Source organism: Naumovozyma dairenensis, chromosome 7 (genome assembly GCF_000227115.2).
Source record: "Naumovozyma dairenensis CBS 421 chromosome 7, complete genome".
Lineage (NCBI taxonomy): Eukaryota > Fungi > Ascomycota > Saccharomycetes > Saccharomycetales > Saccharomycetaceae > Naumovozyma > Naumovozyma dairenensis.
The window spans coordinates 1,267,232-1,288,921 of record NC_016485.2 but is presented as its reverse complement, the minus strand read 5'-3'; the positions used below and the strand labels follow the sequence as shown (position 1 = coordinate 1,288,921).

At 34.0% G+C, this 21,690-nt stretch overlaps 9 protein-coding genes across 9 annotated transcripts; 2 read left to right on the top strand and 7 right to left on the bottom strand.

Moving 5' to 3' along the window:
• Nucleotides 1-109: 109 nt before the first annotated feature.
• GSY2 (glycogen (starch) synthase GSY2) lies at nt 110-2,236 on the bottom strand (the record flags this gene model as incomplete). Its single annotated transcript, XM_003980139.1, has 1 exon — nt 110-2,236. The coding sequence occupies one exon, from the start codon at nt 2,234-2,236 to the stop codon at nt 110-112; it is 2,127 nt and encodes a 708-aa protein (XP_003980188.1).
• A 1,581-nt stretch (nt 2,237-3,817) lies between these two features.
• On the bottom strand, nt 3,818-4,585 carry NDL1 (Ndl1p; the record flags this gene model as incomplete). Its single annotated transcript, XM_003980138.1, has 1 exon — nt 3,818-4,585. The coding sequence occupies one exon, from the start codon at nt 4,583-4,585 to the stop codon at nt 3,818-3,820; it is 768 nt and encodes a 255-aa protein (XP_003980187.1).
• Nucleotides 4,586-4,929: 344 nt separating this feature from the next.
• NDAI0G05270 (uncharacterized protein) lies at nt 4,930-5,733 on the bottom strand (the record flags this gene model as incomplete). The annotated part of the gene is made up of 1 exon (XM_003980137.1): nt 4,930-5,733. The coding sequence occupies one exon, from the start codon at nt 5,731-5,733 to the stop codon at nt 4,930-4,932; it is 804 nt and encodes a 267-aa protein (XP_003980186.1).
• An 812-nt stretch (nt 5,734-6,545) lies between these two features.
• Nucleotides 6,546-11,291, bottom strand: HAP1 (Hap1p; the record flags this gene model as incomplete). Its single annotated transcript, XM_003980136.1, has 1 exon — nt 6,546-11,291. One exon carries the CDS (start codon nt 11,289-11,291, stop codon nt 6,546-6,548), a length of 4,746 nt encoding a protein of 1,581 aa, XP_003980185.1.
• A 2,347-nt stretch (nt 11,292-13,638) lies between these two features.
• On the bottom strand, nt 13,639-15,432 carry CQD2 (Cqd2p; the record flags this gene model as incomplete). Its single annotated transcript, XM_003980135.1, has 1 exon — nt 13,639-15,432. The coding sequence occupies one exon, from the start codon at nt 15,430-15,432 to the stop codon at nt 13,639-13,641; it is 1,794 nt and encodes a 597-aa protein (XP_003980184.1).
• Nucleotides 15,433-15,826: 394 nt separating this feature from the next.
• NDAI0G05240 (YqaE/Pmp3 family membrane protein) lies at nt 15,827-16,834 on the top strand (the record flags this gene model as incomplete). The annotated part of the gene is made up of 1 exon (XM_003980134.1): nt 15,827-16,834. One exon carries the CDS (start codon nt 15,827-15,829, stop codon nt 16,832-16,834), a length of 1,008 nt encoding a protein of 335 aa, XP_003980183.1.
• Nucleotides 16,835-17,076: 242 nt separating this feature from the next.
• TAG1 (Tag1p) lies at nt 17,077-18,900 on the bottom strand (the record flags this gene model as incomplete). The annotated part of the gene is made up of 1 exon (XM_003980133.1): nt 17,077-18,900. One exon carries the CDS (start codon nt 18,898-18,900, stop codon nt 17,077-17,079), a length of 1,824 nt encoding a protein of 607 aa, XP_003980182.1.
• A 303-nt stretch (nt 18,901-19,203) lies between these two features.
• Nucleotides 19,204-20,103, top strand: DPH5 (diphthine synthase; the record flags this gene model as incomplete). Its single annotated transcript, XM_003980132.1, has 1 exon — nt 19,204-20,103. The coding sequence occupies one exon, from the start codon at nt 19,204-19,206 to the stop codon at nt 20,101-20,103; it is 900 nt and encodes a 299-aa protein (XP_003980181.1).
• Nucleotides 20,104-20,334: 231 nt separating this feature from the next.
• APS1 (Aps1p) lies at nt 20,335-20,805 on the bottom strand (the record flags this gene model as incomplete). The annotated part of the gene is made up of 1 exon (XM_003980131.1): nt 20,335-20,805. One exon carries the CDS (start codon nt 20,803-20,805, stop codon nt 20,335-20,337), a length of 471 nt encoding a protein of 156 aa, XP_003980180.1.
• Nucleotides 20,806-21,690: the final 885 nt, after the last annotated feature.

The window sequence follows — 21,690 nt, the reverse complement described above, 5'->3', positions numbered from 1 at the left end:
GTGTATAAGATGATGATATATCTTTTTATGTATAAGTGTACAAAGAATATCAATATTATGTATAGAAATGTTTAGAATAAAAAACAGTTTGAAAATTTCAGTTTGTCGCTCAGTTATCATCTACGAATGGACCTTGTTCATCGTCGTCATCATGCGCGCCTGTAAGGCTCAGATTGAAGTAATCATCGGCATTATTGGCATCCTGTAGAGTACCCAAGTCACCTGGTGTCATATATGCAACACTAACACTGCCTGACCTAGATTCTCTAGGTGAACCTGGGACACTTAGTGGTCTTGCAATCTTGAGTTTCTTACCACCAGCTAACGAGTCCATATTAGTATCACTTAGGTCTGCACCAACCAATTGTTTAAATTGTTCAGGATATGCTCTACGTAATGCTAATTGTCTAGCTTTAACATATTCTAGACCCATACGTTTCCAGTCTAATAAATCTGATAATCTTTCTGTTCTGTTTCTTTGGTTAATTCTTTGTCTTCTTGTCTTTTTACAGAATTCTTCCATATAATCAACCAATTGTTCGACAGATTCATCTGGATTCTTAAATCTACGATCCACAATGTAAATACCATAATCTTTAGCTTGATTAGTTTCAATTAAATCTTCCATATAAGCACCGAATCCTGATAGATTAGTAGTAATTGAAGGAACACCCATAACGGTACATTCAGCTGGTGTATATCCCCAAGGCTCATAATATGATGGGAAAACACCTAAGTGGCAACCACGAACGAATTCATCATAATCTAGGCCTAAGATTGGATTATTGGCGTTCAAAAATTCAGGATGAAAAATAACTTTAACTCTATCAGATGAATTATTAAATAATTGAACATGTCTAATTTGATTTAGGATTGGATCTCTTGCATCATCAACCATATTATGTGTTACAATCGGAGGTAATTCACCAGGTGCCCTTCTCAAACCAAGCACACGTTTCTTTAAGAGGACTTTATCTGAAGGTTTCAACAATTCGTCTAAATTGACTGGAATTTCCGACGTTATACCATTATTAGGGAATTTCATTGCATGATCAAAGATTCTTTTACCAATTGAGTTTGTCACTTCGTTAACAGTATTTTCCAAAGATTTAACTACAGCTTGACCTCTTAAAGCTTCCACAGTAAATGAATTATTTTTGGCAGGCATAATAATGAATGCCACGACAGTCAATTTAGAACCAGCAACTTTTAATCTATAATTTAATCTTGCTAATGCCTCAATAAACATATCTGCACCTTTATTTTTATATTCATATCTACCAGCTGTAAAGAAATAAACAGTATTATCCAAATCGAAATCGAAACAACCATGGAAATGGCCTCTAACAAATTCATTAATCTTTTCCTTTTTCAAAGCATGTAAATTTTGGAATTCATGAACAGCTTGAAATTTAATAACGTTCAAACCATTTGGTAAAATCCCATCTGGTTTCCTTTTCAAAAGATGCTCAGCTTCATAAGCAGTGATTTGTGAAACAGTGGTGAAAACATCTGCAGTATGAGCAGCGGCTCTTTCAATACAATATCTATGATAAATTCCTCTTTTACCAGCTTCTTGATCGACATCAAATTTTTCCAAGTTATTATAAAAATCTACATCACCAGCGGCACATAAATATCTCCCTAAAAGGGTAGCATGCGTAGTAAAGATAGTAACGACATCAATCATTCTCTTACGACACAATGGTAATGCTACACCAGCAAGCCATTCATGGAAATGTGCAATAATGGCATGTTGTTTATCAACTGCAGTCAATTCTCCAAGGAACCAAGCCACTGTATAACCTAACAATATAGCGTCATTAGTTTCGAAATCATTTTCAGGAGATGGGATCCCCACCAAGGACCACAGATCTCCCTTCCATTCGTTTAAGAATCCCTTAACTGAATCCAAATCGAATAGGATAACACGAGGAGATCCCTCGATTAACCATTTTGCATAGATGAAATTGACCCCTCTGGAACGCATAGCGTGTAATGCAGTTTGAATTGGTTTCAATTCATCAGGGAATGTTTCAGGAGATTCCCAATCTAGTTGGTCTACTTCATTTTGGTATGTTGCTTTATTTAGGGGACCAATTAGACAGTAATTGTCTTTATATTGGGCTACTGTTATTGGAGCTTTAGATTTTAGGACGGAATAGATCCCACCCACTCTGTTGGCCACTTCTGTTGCGGTTTCGAATAATAGATGGTTTTGTAAATCACGAGTCATTTTTCTTTCTTTATTTGTCGGGTGAAAGTGAGAATGGTAGTAGTATTAGTAGTGATTGGAAGTACTTTGATGCAATGATACGAGTGACCTAGCGCTTGGTTTTAATGGTACTTTCTGTTTGAATTGGGAGGGACCTCTCACAAAAAGGGATCTAATTAGAAAAAAAAAAATAAATAAAATAAAAAAAGGGTTGTTTTATATAATAATTTCAAGAAAATAAGGGTGAAAAAAATTACACGAAGGAAAAGGCTAAGAGTATATATAGTTTTTCAATATAAAAAGCACCCTCCATTTGAAGAATGTGACATTATATGCATACGTACGTAGAGATATAATGTTTGCATCGTCTTCGAAGTATTGGTGTTCAGTTTGGAGCAACTCCACTTTCCCAATTCAAGGATATCTGTTCCAATTTTGGATAATAACCAATATTTATTTGTTCGACGTAATGCTTATTTTTCTTCGGCAGGGCTTACCGTGCAGGCTGTGGGAATTGGGAGCTCCTGAATATTTGTTGGAAAAAGAGCCTTAATTGGAGACACTGTAGTAGAGTGTAGAGTGTAGAGTGTAGATAGACAGCTGACAGTGGAACTGCTTACGTGTGCGGAGGTTCTGTTGGGAAGTGGAGGGTAAAGAAGCAGCGTTTCTGAAGATCGATTGATCTATCGAGGGGTAAAATAGAAAGCTGGTGGTGGGATTTTTAAGGGAGAACAGATTGGTCCGTGCGGCGGGAAGTGGAAGGAGGAGGGGGGGCGGGGTTCCTTCCCCGTCGTGTCGTGCTGTCTCCAGGGCCTATCGTGACTGTAACCGTACCCGTACCCGTACAGTATGAAACTCGATTTCGCAATAACAAAATAAAAATAAACAAAAAAAAAACAAAACCAACGTCGACGGGAGGCTGAGCGGCTATTCCCATTGAGGACATAACATATGCATAAATGTTTTTTATGTCCTACCTATCCCTATGCGGGTAGATGGAAGAAAGAGTATGTAACATGTCGAAGTACATCTAGGATAACTAGCTCTGTAGTTGGTAAAATAAACTAAAAGATGTGCATTATGTTGTGAAAGGATAGTAAGACGGTGAACTTATTTTGACAGTTATATACCCATTGTCATTTTTCTTACTACATATAATTCAGATGAAACATTGCATTGAATGCTAGCGTACGTAGGCCTTAATTAATTTGCTTAGATAAATGAAATCCATCGGTAACGCGTAATGTAACTTACAGGCACTATGCGCTACAAATATTAACTTTTACGAAGATATTATCATTTTTTTTTGAAGTTAGAGAAGTATCAGTCATAACAGAGAAAGTACACTATTCTTTTATCGTACCAAATTCTCTTTTGCAGTCCTTCAAACATAATATTCGAATTATTGCTAGATACTTGGCCTGGTACTCAGTATTATCACATGCTACGCCGGCATTGCTATATGTGTGCAATTATGCTACGGAAAGATGTATCTCCAGTACATTGTAGATGCTACGAGATGGAAGGACATAGAACGCTGTCGACATTAGATAGTCAATTGGTCCATATCTTGAACTTTATGGGTTATTGTAGTCTAAGATATCAATTGATGCTAGGCTTTCTTGACGTCGTAGAAAGTACAGTTGAATTCGTTATTTGGATACGTGCACTATTATTCGAGTCCCGACCCAATGTCTTGATATGCAACCCAGACCCAGATGTAGATATTTGAAATGGTTCTATTATATCTACCGCTTTCATCAAGTTAAGTTGTGACTCATTTTCCATCCGAATGGCCTTCTTAAAACTGGATCCTTTTTTCACTTCTAAATGGTGCATCAATTCTTTAAGGTCCGAAAGCTCGTGCTCCAATAGGATATTTTGTTCCATTAGTTTGTCATTCTCAACTGTACAATTTTGCAACTTATTGTTAGTTACATTCTTCTCATTTTCTAAATCATCAACTTGTATTTCGAGAGCAGTTATTCGTTTTTTATTACCTTCTATTTGCGATTCTTTGTTAATCAGTTCTTCTTTCAAATTCTCTATCGTCTGCTCTAACTGTATTTCATATTCTTCCCCTAATTCTTTAATTTGTTCTAATTGACTTTCCAAATCTTTAATTACCCTTTTCGCTGATGCTAGATCTATGTTCTCAAGATCCATCTTCAAATAAAAACTAATTGATATGATTGTGACGAACGAACTAATTCTCAGAAAAAAAGAGGAAAAAAAAAGAAAAAAGAAGTTTTCTCCAAATTGTGATGTACGCAACATACACACTACCGCTATCTGTTCTTTATAATTACATCTGTTATCGAACATTATCGATATCATATCATAGATGAGTGGTATTAACTTTACGCCCATACGTTACGTGAAATGGCGTACTTCTTCAAATTTCCCGACCAGGAAAAAACTCGATATCAGGTACCGTTTCAGATAAATTGTAATAAATAAGAAAAATTTGTCTTTTGTGTGGAGGATCACGATTAGTCTCCCAGCTCTGTACAAAACTTCATACCATCTGTGGCATATGTAAGGTGGTTTCGAACTACGAGGCCTAAAAACCAGTAAGCAAAATAAAAACACATAAATGCCGCTATCGTCAAATACCCCACTAAAGAAATAAATATACTTTTAAAAGATACATAAACTGTCTAATAAAAACTATAATGATGTTAATGAATAACGTTTTACTAACTTTATTGGAATTAACCGACAGTTCCGTTAATTGCCTCCATAACGTTTTCAGCTTCAGTTTCAAATTTTCTCGAATATTCTTCATTACCTTGATCATCCAATAAGACACCTTCTCTATCTTCTTGCTCTTCTTCCGCTATAATATTAGATGAAACATTCCCAATATCAACTTGAGATATCGTATAATTATTAGTTGAATATATTTTATCATCAAAAGTAGTCATACCTCTACCATTAGGAGAACGGTCTCTATTTTTTTCTCGAGTCAAAGACTTAGACAAAGATCTTAGATAATCTTTTGAAAGTGAAGGTTTATCATTGGTCCTGCCTAACCTTTCATTAACTTCAGCGTCATTCTCAGTACCATCCCCTACCGATTGATAAGATTCGCCGTGAGCTAGATGTGGTCTATCAGATCCAAATTTAATAGCTTGACCATAAGAATTCCTCAAAATATTCTTATCTTCAACATTTCCTTTGGGATGATGAAATAAGTTTTTATTATCATTCCTATTTAATTTCTTATTCAGAGTATATTTAGTACAATCCTCAGTTAAGTCTTTGATTGGCATAGACTTATCTAAATCAATATCTGTTTCTTCAGTTAGCAAAGCACCTTCACGATTTAATTCGTCAACAGTAGTATACTCATCATCAACTCTTGGTGAACGAGACCGTTGGGAGATCCTATTTAATGATCTCGAACGGTCATGAACTTTAACGAAAGGCTCTTCTTTGGTATCAACATCGTCAATATCCCTTACTGACGAACCAACCAGCGTTGGAGTTTTGACAGGACTTCTACTAAAGGCCATCTTCTTTATTTTATTCTTGGTTGTTTAATATAATATTTTCTAACACAAAAAATGGGCAGAATCTTACACCAGATCTTGTTGTCTACAGTACACAGTAGTAATTGACTCTCAAATTACCTATATCTGTGATATATAATGAGGCAAGATGACACAATGTACATAGCAAAGGAACAGTTTTTTGATTCGGCCTTCTATTTATAAACAAATATCAAGATCATGCCAAAAAAATTTCTTATCCCCTTTTGTTTCGGGCCAGGTTCACGTAGCTATCCTTCCTTATACTATATTGCTATCGGGATCGTAACATCGCTAATTAAAGACGCCCCGGTAACCGCTTAGCCAGTTAGCGCTGTTTCTAACTTACCCCCGTATCTACATTTAAAAGGTACGCGCACGGCAACTTTTAACGAAATGTAAACAAAATATCTACATTTTCCATCTCGTCCAAATATCGCTATCTCCCCCCTTATTATCTTAAAATTTGAGAGATAAACAAAAGAGGTCCTGTCGTCCCTCATTCAGAAAATTCTTAGGACAGTTATTGTTCTAGTAAATAGAATATCCAGCTTTCAGAAAAACTCTTTATCTTAAATGAACTCAGAGGTTTTTATCGAGAGTGGTGATTTAAGAAATATCAATAACGTTGACAAGTTTTCTACTTCTGTAAACAGCCCGTAAATTAGATAAATCAAATACTCAAAAAAAAATCGGTTAAAAAAGGTGTATACTTCATATGATATTGTACATAAGATCTATTTGACCCTAAAAAAAAACTGGTCATAGTATTTACCTCGATACTAAAAAAGGAGAACTTAATCCCAAAGAGTAAATTCACCTGGATTATTCAAATCTTCAAGTCCACCATTATCAAAGGGCAAAAAGAAGTCTAAATTATCTAAATTATTCATGTATGCATTAATATCACCTGTAATATTCTCAAGGCCCGCATTGTTCACTTGTCCGTTCACATTTGTAATATCAACTTGATCATTGGTACTGTTAATATTTGTAGTATCATTATTATTGACATTCATACCATTCAACCCTAATTGATTTAAATTGCCTGGATTGGTTGTAGAATTATTACCACTAGCAGCGTTATTCGTATTTTGCGTCGTAGTGATTTCGTTCATTGCTTCAACTAAGCTTGAAGGATTGATAAATAATCCGTTGAAATTAGAGTTTTGTAAAAGAAAATCTTCAAAGTCAGGAGTATTGGTAAGGTCTGATTCTGGCGTCGTAAATGAATTCAAATTAGTACTACCCGCACCATCCGAGAAATTTCCAACAATACTTTTAGGTTTATTGTTATTATTACCACTGCCATTACCGTTAGTATTCAATTGAGAAGATTCCATTGTATTTTTGTTTGGAGCATATTGACCATTACTCATTATGTATCGAGATCCATTGGAAATTTTATCCAATGATGATAACATATTATTGTCTACATTTGCTAGTGCGTTATCATTACTTGTTATTGAACTAACATGTGCTAAAGCTTGTAAAGGAGGTAAAGGAGACTGAGCAAATGGCGATAATGGATTTTGTTCTCCTGGAACCTCATCCAATTTACGTCTTTTTGCAAATGGATCATCCACAGAACTCGTTTGAGGCTCTTTAGTATTCATCGATGTACGTAAATTACTATCAGTATATGTGATAGGATTGTATGTTCTAATTGGAGGTAATTGAGTCCTACCTAATTTTGTAGATAATAATTGTGATGCATTTGTAGATATTGTACTATTGGAAGATCTAGGAACAATGAAACCTAAAGCATCTTGATACACAGGACATCTTTTAACTCTTTCAGTATCTTCAGAGAGAACAAGGGATGGAACATTCTTGAAAAAATCTGTAATCTTTGGATGCTTCCAACCACTTGCAGTTTTACCCTTTGGCAATTGACGTTCATTCAATAATGTAATGAAAAACCCAGTAGATTTCGCGACTGTTCTTGCATACGAATATTTGCTAATTAACTGCTTAGTTAATTTATGGAATAACATCATTCTTAATAGTAATTTATCAATTAATGCGTCACCTAAATTGATATCTAAATCACTAACCAAATTAGAATTTAACTCTACAACTTCTGTATCAATTTCAGAGGGCTTATTATCCTTCCTTTTCTTGAGATCATTTAATTCGGAATCTGACTCTTCATTACCACTACTATATGTCAGAATTGAACTTTCCTTCATACCAGTTAGTGGTCCACATTTAGCACGAATTAGCAAACAAACAATGAATTGTAAAGCTCTGTTACCAATGTCTAAACAATGAGGTGATAAGATAGTACCCAGATATTCAAAAGTAGTTGAAGTGGAATTGGACTGTTTCACATTATTAAAAAAGATTAAACAATTTCTAAATCCATCCATTGCAAAATTCAAGGATTTTTGAGCATAAAATTTAGCTAAATCCGCACATGCTTTATCTTCATTATCCATAGGTTCATAATGTGTGAAGAGAATATAGTTTAAAAGATATAACAACATTCTTAAGGTCATATGCTTAGAGAAAAACAACGCTCTTGTCGTAGATTCATGAGGTGATTCGAATTTCTTATCATACATTTCTCCACTGTTTGTAGTGAATCCATTTTGATTCTGTGATAAAGTACCCATTATTTCTTCTAAACTAGGTAGTCCATAAAGATCATCACCTTCTTGGTAATTGACAGATGCCTCTGTTGTGGGTAACAACCCTTTATTGATTAGTTCACTAATAACTTCATTAATATTTTTTTTACCGTAAGTTAGCGAACTCAATGATTCGATTAATGAATCTAGTTCAAATTTTCTTACATTTTTCGCTAATGAAATATTCAAAATATGATTCAAAACAGCTATTATACAAAGATCAATTTGCCAAAACAATGTAAAATTCTTAATAATGATTAACTCTTTAATATCACGGACATAATCAATCTTAGAAGATGATGGCAACTTAGTATCGCTAAAATCTTTTAAATTTCTTAATAATCTTGGTGTACCTAATGATAATGATTGCTTAACATCTAATTGAACAATATAATACCATATTTTCCTCCATGTGTGCTTGAACCTTTCTGTTGAATTTTGAGAATCTTTACCGGTATTAGCAGGGAAACCAGCATCATTATTATTGCTATTACTATTATTACGAGGTATATTATTGTTATTTTTATTAATGTTTTGTGACTCACTTTTTATTTGAACACCTTGTATTGAATTGAAATTGGAATTTGATGTGGAAGATTGATCCATACTGCCATTTTGAGGAGAAACAGCACTTAACTGTGGGAAATTGTCAGGATCTCTATGTAACCCGCAACTGAAAGCCATTTGAATAGTTGAAGATAATAATATTTGATTATTTTCATTATCATGGGTATCATTAGCGCCATAACTGTTTGGACATGAAGTTGTGTACAGCTTATAGAAGATGGCAAATTGAATAGTAGTCAAATTAATATTTCTATTCGATAAACTTGCAATTTCATCGAATTTAATTAAGTATTTCTTAACCAATTCTAAAGCTTCAAATGAAGTTTCATATTTGATTAATAACGCATCTTCCTTTAAATTTGACGCTGTAGTACTCATTGAATTAACGTTTGGGATCAAATAGCTATTGGATGCGTTATTACCTAAATCTAGTTTACATGAATTAGGTGGTAAAGATAACCAAGTAAGTCTTAATATGATGACCAATATCCCTAGGTAACAATAATCTGTTAATTTCTTTTGTAAATTCAACTGGATAGGTGAAGTAACATCACTACTAATTGTAGTTGGATTTCTTGAAATGATAATCTGGTTAACATGATTCTTGAAATTTAATTCATCAATAATTGGGATTGTTGGATAAATATGTTTGAAAAATTTATCTACAAATAGGTTAATTATTCTTTTCGGTGGTAATAATTCATTCAATCTTTCCACAATTTGTCCATATGATAATGAGGCTACATAAGGGTGATAGATTGGTTGAGGTTTCTTGAATCTACCATTTATATTATTATTATTATTATTATTATTATTTCCATTTACGTTCCCGTTGAGGTTTGTTGAAGACGGTATCCTGGATGCAATATTTTGAAAAGAAGGTAATGATGGTGATGGAGCTCCATATAATTTAGAAAGATCCAGATTATCTTGCTGCTCACCGTTACCATTGATATTTTTTGTGAAACTCAATAAATTAGAAGATGATAACCCCATGGCATTATTTTCTAATTTAACACCCCCATTCAAATTTGCCAATATCTTGGCATGATCAACGGGACATTTGCCTGTTGGGGCAATGGCACTAGAATCCGTACTACTATTAGATAGTGGAAGTATGGATGGAACAGGAGATGGACTAGAAGAATGAATTACTGGGCATCTTCCTTGAGTGACACCAGAATTAAATGTGTTTCTATGAGCTACTGGACATTTTGAAACATTTGGATTATTTGGATCTATAGGTGGATGATTTGGTGGGAGTGGAGAAGGAGCATTGATCATAGGGTTGTTATTATTACTACTACTACTACTATTGTTGTTATTATTTATAACTCTATGAGCCACAGGACATTTACCCGAACTCCCTGCGTGCAATGGAGGATGATTTGGTGGTAGTGGTAAATTATGATATTGACCTTTTGTCTTATGCATTACAGGGCATTTGCCTACTTTATTTGCATTCTTCATCCCATGTTTCTTTTTTGAAGCATTTAATCTTTGTGAATACCATTCATTAATCTTGCCTCTAATATTGAAAATGTGACCCCATAATAATTTCAAATATGGATCACCTTTCATAATGGCCAACCAATGAGTAGCACCCAAATGAATGGTCCCATTATTTTTGATATGTAACATATCGAATTGTTTTGTAAGGTCTAATTCATCAGTATCGTGTTCTGATAATTGTTTATCTTCCATTGATATTATTTCTCGCGATACTTTATTATTTTCATTATTTTGAGAGTTCATTAATTGATTTTCAACCGCAGAAGAAACTATCGTTTTATCTGTTGAATTTATAGTGGAAACATTAGGCAGTGCTGTGTTGGTTATGTTTATTGCATTGCTTCTATTCGAATTACCTTCATTATTCTTTTCATTAGTTCCATTAGTATCTATTGATGTAGCAGAACCATTGGTATTGTTGTTATTATTATGTATTTTAGATAACGTTTTTTCTAAAGATTTGACTCTATCTCTAAGCATTTTCAACTCGGTTTCTTTCGATAATTCCTTTTCAGCTTCTTCTGCCCATGATTGTTCCATATAGTGGCATAAATGTGCTACCCCAGTCTTTGTACATTGTTGGCAATGAGGTCTAATTTTATCACATTTAACTTTTCTTTTACGACAAATGGTACAACTTAAAGGTACTCTATTACGTTTTCTTTTCACTTTGTTTGATGTATTTGTTGAATCATGTTTTTTAGAATTTGAAGCTAAATTGGGACTATTACTACTGTTCCCAATCTGTTTTGATTGAATTTCGACTCCACTACCTGAGCGAGAAATAGGAGCTGTCGAGAAGTCTGACGATGATGATGATACAGTAGCCATTTTCTTATCTTTGTTTGTGTCTGTATTAAGGTGTAGAATGTATGAATAGATAGATATTATCTTTGAGTCTTTACTTCTTGTTTGTTCAAAGTTAAATGCAATGGAATAGCTCGTCGTATAAAGTGGGTGTAATTATTGCTTCAACTTTTCCCTACGTAGTCTAAAAACCAATTACCCTACGTCGTCTTTTTACTGTTTAACCGCTGATAAAGATAAGTAGCTTGGTTTAATGTACGTTCTTTTTAACGATTTGGTAGCCTGTATGTTGTTTATTATTTATGATGAATACAAATACGTTTGTTCCCTTGCTTGTACTAGTTCACTATGGGAAGAGTTCCAAACACGAGAGGCACGGTTTCTTGAAATTTTGTCGTTAAGCGAGAACACCCGAAGTCTATTTTCTCTTTCTATAATAGAGAGCAAGTTTTGTTTATTGAGTGGTTTAGTTATTCGAGCAATCGATGGATAAATAGATAGATTGCTTATTGTTATTATTATTTGCCACTTACCAAAAGTATTATTCAACTTAGTTTATTTTCAGCTGTTTCTTTTTCTTTCGACTTTATTTAACCCAGGCAGATGCGTTTACAATACCCGCGGAAGGAAACTACAAAATAGGAAGAATATAACGTATATCTTGTGCGGGTCAGCCTAGCAATACCAACTTGTAATTTAGTTGTAGGTATACTTTTTTTGTTTCTTTTCCAAGTATTTGAATTGTGAACAGATCTGTCTAGTCAAAACCAAACAGTGTCAAAATTTACCAAGAGATTGAAAGGAACGGATTGAATAGCAAATCCTTCCGATGAGCAGAAATGATGTAATCACCACCGGCTGTTACTTCAAAAACTTTCCTATTTCCTATTGCTATCCCAATTCTGTCGCGTCCCTCGATGGCAGATTATTGTCGAAGACTACTACATACCACTTCCTTGAGGCCCTTAGCCTAAGGGACGTTCCCTTACGTAACGGTGAAAATCATTCTTCGATGTCATTCGCTGTTACCGGTAAATAAGGTTTTTCTGACACACTACTCCACTCCACGGTTTCCACATTTGATTTAACTCTACGTACGCATTACCCGGTGTTAGGGATTGGTGTCTGGATGTTTTAAGGAATATCTCTGGGCCAATACTAGATTTTTATTGGCCTAGATTTCGGGACACTTTTTGGCGTCACCGTGTCTGTCGCGCGTCAGCCTGGAGTTTTAAAAATATATTGTGCCACTAATTCACGAAGATAAAAAAAAAACTGTCAATAGGAAATAAGAATAATAACAATTAAAGTAAATAGATAAGAAATAAAGATTAAAATGAAACTAGAAACTTTAAAAAATAAAAGAATACCACAACTTACCTTTTAGGTTCAGAATCCCCCAAATGTTTACCGAAAATTTCAATCCATATTATGATGATATTTCTTTCGAAAACATGAACAATAGGGATGATAATATTGACAGCAATAACACTACTACACAAATACCTTATCCAGAATCAAAACGTACCAAAATGAAATATAAACTTCGAAATAAGTTACATAGAATGAAACAAGATCTTAGAAAGAAAAGATATGAATCTACCGAAGTTAAACAATCACAAATTAGAAAGAAAAAATAGACCCATCTCCTAAAGAAAATGTCGCTAAGCAACATCATTTAAGAAGATGGTTAAACAACCATAATGGAAATTTACAAGAGATTATACTCGAAAAGGAGGATACCTTTGTTAAATCTTTTCGAAATTTACAATTAAATGACCTAGGTGCGGAATATTCTTATAGGAAGTCAAGTTCTTTGTATCAAGAAGAAGAAGAAGAAGAATCAAAAAATAAAGTAATAAAGGAATATGAAAAACATCCAAAATATCCGGAATCCCCAGATCCTGATAATGTAAATGGGTTTGATGTTGATTTTAGTGCCATTATCAATAACGTGTTGATGGACATTGACGGAACTGAAGTTAGTGGATTGACTGAAAGAAATATCAACATTAACTCAACACCAATTAAACTGAATGAGCTGAATGAGAATATACTTTTTGATACTGTCATATATACACCAGTAGCATACGGACCCAATAATTTAATTGATAAGGAAAATGAATACATCAATAGGAAACAAGAAGTGACAAAGAGCTTACCTAATAAAGCTTCTCAGAAAAAGATCAACAATAATATTTACAGAAAAGAATTTACAAACCACTCGGATGATTGGCGCCCATTAAGCTTTTGATTTTTTCCATAGAGTCGAAACTACCGTAGTTGAATCTCTTGATTAAAAAGGCAAATTATATATATATATATATATGTATGTATATATGTACATACTTTAGTTAATTACAGGAGATTTCTATATGCATATCATATTCCATAATGGATGCATAAATATCAGGTTGATAGTTTGCTTCCCTAGTAAATATAAATCAAATATTACTAATTGTTTTTGTCGCCTCTCATAACGGAGCCAGGCAACTATTTTATGCCAACTCCATATTAAACTCCATCTTTTATCTCTTATTTGAATGTTTTCACACTCTTCATCATAAACAGTCTTGGCACAATATTGTGACATGATAAGGAAAGTCCTTTCAGGGCCTAACGGATTTTGTAAACATTCATCAAGATGCCTAGTTAGATCATTAGTTTTCAAGATTAATAGTACAGAACTTGGAATTTTGGATAATATACCCATTAAATCAGCAAGCAAAGTCCCTTCTATTATACCTTCACTCATTACATCCATTTCTTCTTGACTTCTCTTTTTAGAAATATCCAAATGTAAGGCAGTATCGATACTTCTTCCAGTTATTGCAGCTGCCAACATTGGGAATTCTTCATCCGTAATATACGCAAATTTCTTAGCATAATACTTCATCTTATCTTGCTTTTGATCTAATAATGCCAACCAAAATTTAGCATAATCCCTCCTCATTTGGGTAGTTGGGTATCGATAGAGACCATGATCGAATAAAATAATTTCAAAGTTATGTCTATTTTCCGATTTATTATCTCCCCAATTTCCTAATATTTTATCTTTCCAGGAGAGTTTTTTCTTACTATTATCTCTGTATCTGATGGCCAAATTCCCACCATGAGGATCACAATGAATACCAACATTCGGTGTAAATATCATATTATTGAAAATATGTGATAAACATGCAGAAACCTCAGCTCTCGATATATTACTATCATCTAGATATTTCAAATCATCTAATCTTTTCCCCCCGACATATTCCATTATAAGAATCCTCTTTTGCGCACTAACCACTTTAGGAACTTTCAAAGCAGTTAAATTTTCGAAGTTCTTGAAATAGTTTGATGTCTTAATTGCATTTTGGGCTTCTTTGGTAAAATCTAATTCCACATATATGGAAGATTGTAACTCATCACTTAACCAAGTTAATGGATATTCCGGGAACACCAAATCCATAAATTTAAAGACTGTTTTTGTCAATATGACGTCTAATGGTATAAAGTTTTTCAAAGTTGGGTGTTGACATTTAATAGCAACTTTTTCCACATCACCATTGCCTCCTTCGACACTTTTGCCGTTGTATGAACTTGCTTTCAATTTACCCACGTGGACTTGAGCTAAAGATGCCACTCCAATAGGTCGTGGATCAAATTCATCAAATAAATCATCAATAGATTGACCTAAATCAGTAAGGAACATTTCATTAATCTCCTCCATAGTGGATTGGGGACACTGATCCTGTAAGGGGACCATAGTCTCGGTCCATTCCCTAGGTAGCAAATAAGTCATCGCACCAATATGTTGCCCCAATTTAATATACACTCCACCATTCCATTCTAATGCCTTTAAAGTGATCCTTGCGCATTTCAAATGACAGGCATTCAATGCTTCCATTCTAGAGACACGTGTGGCATACTCCTTGTTTAGGGTTCGTTTATAATGGTAAAAACACCGTATCGTTGCTTGTCCTACTATACTGACTCTCTTCATTGTTAGATAAGTATGTTTAAATGATTCATGGACTGAATCATTGGTTTCATACAGCAGCAAACCTGATGTTAATGCGGTCGCTAATAATAATTGGGTCCGATGCCTTCTCTTCTTGAGATGTGGAGATAGCTTCGCATACCGACGTATTGCATCGGGTCCTGATCTTCTAAGTATATTCATAAAACACTGTGTAATGAACTGTTTCTCCTATGCTTTGTATATTGATTGCTTTTCGAGAATAATTGAAGCAAGAATCTGCTCCTACCCTTATTTCAATAGCCTTTTAAAGGTTCACTAATAATAGTAAACGCTAAAAACTGACAGAGCTGGCGTCTCTTGTTACTCCGTGAGGGTTTTGAGATATGGCCGACCGAACCTTCGAATTTGAGCTATGGGTTTGCGAACTCGATAATATGCAATTCAATTAAGCAGCCAGTCCATTTGGTGCAGGGACAGTGAAGAAAAAATGAATTTATTCGCAACGAAGTCTCTATCCAATTTATATCCCTTCAAAAAAAGGTTCTTTGGCATATATATTCCACATACAAGGTGCAACTTACCACTACAATAAGGAATGGAAAATATCTATAGGGGTTATCGGAAAAGTTTTCTTTATATAGAGTATCATCATATCTTAAAGATTTTGCTATCTGTTATATTACCTCCTCTAGCTATCTTTTTGCACAAAAATGTTCAGATCGTCGATATTGCTATCTGCATCTCATTAAACTATTGTTATAGTTGGGTAGCAGCTGCTATATTTGCTGTTTATCTTACATATAATGACATACGGAAAAATGCTACAGAGGATAGTCATTCTCTAGCGATCCATGGCCCCAATTTCAGTAAAGAAGATATTGGGGAGGTTTTATTGGCAGTATTGGCACTCATTGCCCCACCAATCTCGATTATTGCAACAAATGGACTTTTTACAAAAGAATTTGTATTAGCTGCTATTTTAGTTCGACATTTACGTCCATTGGCGGTCATATTATCATTCTACCACATATTACAATATAGAAAAATACAAATTGAGGACCGCATGTCATTGCATATTGTTGTATCGAAATTTGACCTCCCTGCCTTATCCTTTTTATTATGTATTACTTTACCCTTCATACCGGTGGCATTTAGATATGGAATTATGAGTAAACAATTCTTTATATCCTTCGGCTTATTTTCTCTCTCATCCGTACTCTCAATGGCACATTGCATTTATACATATCTCGATCTCGAACCTACTCAAACTGATGATAGCAATATCGACGAGGTCGAGAATATTTTTCCCATTGACAATGATGATTTGCTATTAGTTTTAGCCATCGCGTTTTTGCCAGTCGTTCCCGTGATAAAGAGGAAAGGATTTAAAAATTTGCACTCACTCATTAATATCCTCTTATTCATTTTTTGTTTTGAAACGTTGCATGCACTTCACTGCTTAATTGTTATTTACTCTACAAGTAAAGTGAGAATAATTGAAGAGCCAAGAACAAGAAAAGAAAAAGAAAAAAGTGAATCAGGTCACACTTCATCCTGGCAGGGATTTGAAGATCTTCCATTCAGTGGAATACTTTCGTTGTAGCGTTATATATATCCACTATATTGGAACGTATATTGTAGTCCATGTATAGTAGATGTCACCATACTGTGCAAAAACGGACTGAGACGTCTAAAAATTTTTGCGCGTCTAAATACATTATCTACCGCTACAGAGACTAGGCAGTATACTTAGCACTCGATAAATTTCCTGTCTGTTTCATATGAATATTTTATACATTTAATATATACTTTTGGCTACGGAATATATATTTCTCTTGGGAATGGCTAATGAACAGTGGTATCACCTTCACCTTCCAAACCCAATAAAACAATTTCTCCTAGCAAACTTTCTAATACAATATCCAGTTTATTTTCGAAATGTACATTAGTTTCACCTAAGAAGAATATTTCGTTGAAACATTTGGTTAATTCCATCTTATCTTCTATGATAACATCATTATTTTGTACATCAAAAGTAATTTCCATCATAGTATCCCCATTATTCATTTCATGGTCATGAATTATCTCAGAAGTTGCGTTAATCCATGCCGGCATTGGTATTGTTAAGAAGTGTTTATTGTCATGATATAATCTAAGAAGACCTTTGATATTGTTAACGGATAATTTTTCACTAGCTGTTTCATAGAAGGACAAATCTAAATATCCACTGATAGTTCCAACAATATTTAGTTTGCTCTCACCAAATTTCCCCGTCTCCCACTTCAATTTCATGTCCTCAATATCGAATTCTTTGATCAGAGAAGTAATATTGAAAGTCGTCATCGTACTAACAGCGAAGTATGATAAGCTTGACAACGCTTCATTTAAATAATGCGAAGATATCAGTGAATTATTGTGATTTACAGAATGACTTCCTTTCACATATACGGTAACTTTTTCACTCTCATTCAAAAACTTATTTACCAGTAAGGTTAATGGTGTCACAGTATCTTGTTCATCCGAGGAGCACACATGTGTTAATAACTCATCAGGCAATGAGCCAGATAATTCTCCTTCAAGGAATGGTTGCATTCTTCTCGTAAAATTAAGGGGGCGTGTGGAAAACTTTGTATTTGGTAAATCGATTGTATAATATCCATAACAATCGGGTAGCTTTATTTCCCAATCAAGTTTCGGTATTTCTACGTCAGATGGTAGCACAATCCAATCTACTGGTCGTTTCGGAAGCATGATTTCATTTGATTTGGCTTCTATGTGAAACCCGCGAAAACTATCAGACATGGATAAACTCTGTATCTCAATATTCCCCAATATTTGTTGTATATTTTCGACCATGGGATCCATAATTTTGTCCCAATTAATAAAATCATTTAGATTAATTTTCAAATTTGTTAATGATATCTTTGAGCTGAGAAAAGAGCTCCACCTTCTGCTTACGGTAGTATCTACTTGTGACCAAATATTTATTTCATCGTATCGTTTATGCCAGATACTTTTTAAAACTTTCAATATATTCTCCACGTTGGGTTCCGCTAAGAGGGTGAATTCCATATGCGATACGGATCCATTTCTCACATCTACACATATTGGAACATGATCTTTCACATGCACCCTTGTCAGAATATCATTTTCATTAAAGATTTCTAATTTATTTATATCGAAACATAAATGTTTAACTATATTTTCCATGGTCCATTCCACTTGTTCAGTATCATGTGATAAGTCCATCTTATCGTAATTCAAATAAAATTCAACACTATTAGATATTTGTAAAGCAGTCCCAGAATCATTATTTATCGTCTTACCATTATCTTTGGTCCAACCGTCTATTTTTACCTTCTTGACTTCGACATGTGACATCCTAACAAAATTGTCCCTTATTTCATCTTCCGTGGGGATTCTTTTATAGATATATGATCTTGATTCAACAATTAGCAATAATATAATAAATATGATAGCTGAGAGTGGGATATACCATCTATATCGACTTTTTTTTGAGCCCTTCGCCGTAGGTATTATCGACTCCTCTGGTGTGCTTGAGGTTCCTATGTGAGGAGTTGATTCGCCAACCGTAGCATTGATATGTGGCGGTAATAATGGTTGTCTCTCTAGATCTTCCTCTAGGAATGGTAAATTATTGTCACTCATTGATTTATGTGGCACACGTTGATGATTGGTCTCGGAATATTTCAACTAGGCAGATGTATTCCTTCTATTATCTTTTACCAAAGCACCCCCAAATTTATGTCATAGTTAATGTTATATAATCCAAAAAAAATTAAAGCACTAAGCGAAAATGGAGAAGGCGTTCTTGACATTTTGGAAAATTTTTGATATTCCTATTATTAATTCAATAATTAAGTAAATAACGAAAGTAGCTTGTTCAACTTACTTTTAAATAATATATAATCATTTTATTGAAAAGTTCAGCGGGCAATTGAATTTTGCAAAATGTTATATTTAATTGGGTTAGGCCTATCTTACAAATCAGATATTACTGTTCGTGGTTTAGAAGCTATCAAGAAATGTTCAAGAGTTTACTTAGAACATTACACTAGTATCTTAATGGCTGCTTCTCAAGAAGAATTGGAGGACTATTACGGGAAGAAAATTATCTTAGCTGATAGGGAATTAGTCGAGACAGGATCTGCTGAAATTTTACGTGATGCCGATAGGGAAGATGTTGCGTTTTTAGTAGTTGGTGATCCATTTGGTGCCACAACCCATACTGACTTGGTCCTAAGAGCTAAGCGTGATAATATTCCTGTAGATATTGTTCATAATGCATCTGTCATGAATGCCGTTGGATCTTGTGGGTTACAATTATACAATTTCGGCCAGACCGTCTCTATGGTATTTTTCACTGAAAATTGGAGGCCAGATTCTTGGTATGATAAGATTTGGGAAAATAGAAAGATTGGTCTACATACTTTAGTTCTATTGGATATTAAAGTAAAGGAACAAAGTATTGAAAATATGGCGAGAGGTAGATTAATATACGAACCTCCTCGTTATATGTCAATTTCCAAATGTTGTGAACAATTATTAGAAATCGAAGAAACAAGAGGAACTAAAGCATATACACCGGAAACTCCTGTTGTTGCTATCAGTAGATTAGGTTCAGCAACCCAATCATTTAAGGTCGGTACCATCAAAGAATTGGCTGAATATGATGCTGGCGAACCATTACATTCTTTGATCATTCTTGGTAGACAATGCCATGAACTAGAATTGGAATACATGTTAGAATTCACAGATAACAAAGAAAAATTCAAGATTGATGTGGCCAACGACCAAGAGTACTTTAAACCCACTCCATGGGTTCCTCCAAGTGGAGATGATAGCAATTAATTAATTCCAACCTCTGTCAAATTTATATTTTACTGGTCATTTAGGATCAAAGGAATTGACAAACTTGTGCACTGTCTGACTTCATCCATGAATTGAACTTGTAACAGAACAATATATAGCATAATTAAAAAATTATTCTATAAATAATACATAATATCATATAGGATCTATGAGATCTTTGCATAATATCTATCGATGCAATGCAATTATTATTTCGTAAAGAATGAAAACTCAACTCAATACTCTATTCAAATCATCTGTACCTACCATTGAGTCCATTGTACGTACATCTTTCAATACCACGGTTTTACTTGTTTCGGCTAACGATCCATCACACATAATCATTTCATTTAAAATATCGTATGCTTTAGTAAAATTGTATATAATATCTAATTCACAAACGTTTCCAAAATATTGATCCATTGTTTCCACATACTTATGAATAATTTCCAAAGTTAACAATTCGTTATCCACATCTGGTGTTATACCACATATGAAATATAAACTTGCATACCTCCTATAAGCCACTTTATGATCGGAATATTCTAGAATATTACACATCTTAGCTTTTCTTGAAAGAATCAAAGGAACCAAGTTTTTTATTATTTTGGCCTTCTCTTTGGGTGATAGTGGTGCATACCACTTGGTTAATCTAATCTTTCCCTGCCTTGATACTAGCAATAGGTACTTCAAATGTGTCATGTTTATAAAATCGATAATACTGGAAGGAAGTCCGTTCTTAGTCAAATTCAATCCAAGTAGGTATGATCTGAGGGCTGTGGGTGCAAATAGTCCTTCACTTGAATATGATTGCTTTTTTTCTCATGTGCTTGACTGTTATTGTTTCAGGACTTGCAAGCTTCCAAGTTCAGCGAAGGCTAGAACTCGAAAACTGATAGTCTGCATTTGTTACATATATTATTTCAGCGCGCATCTTATTTTGTCACACTTCAAAGTTCACAGTAAATATATACATATATGTGACCACGGTTTAAACAACGAGAACTCACCATAAGTTTTCTCTGATAATTTGATAATTTAAAAAAAATTCTTTGTCAATAAGAATAGTTATTCAATTTTGGAGTATATGTCTCACTTTGTATTATAAACCATAAGTACTGTATGTATTAGGAGAACCTACAAGAAAAAATCTAACTGAGTTCTATTGTAAAATATGGTTTGGAAAATAGATCTAAATCTAAACTTCTTAAAGATAGAGAGTAGAATTTAGGATTCTAACGAATAGGTGAGTATAAATAATAACTAATAAAGAGATATAAATAACTAACTAAAATACCTTTAATTCTAGTTCAACTTTCAGTCCTTTGTAATCTTTCCAAAATACTTTTTCTCTTGTCAATAACCTTTCTTACTAGCCACTACTTTTCTCTAACATATCTATAATAATTAATCTGAATAATATGTTTCCTTTTAAGTTCGTTTAACGTCAAACCTCATAATACTTTACCCTTTTCTGTTCCACCGCAATTCACTGCATGGGTAATAATAAAATAAGATAGAAATAAAAGAAATAGAAAAAATAAAATAAAGGTTAGTAGTATCTTTCTTCCATTGGCTCGCAATTAG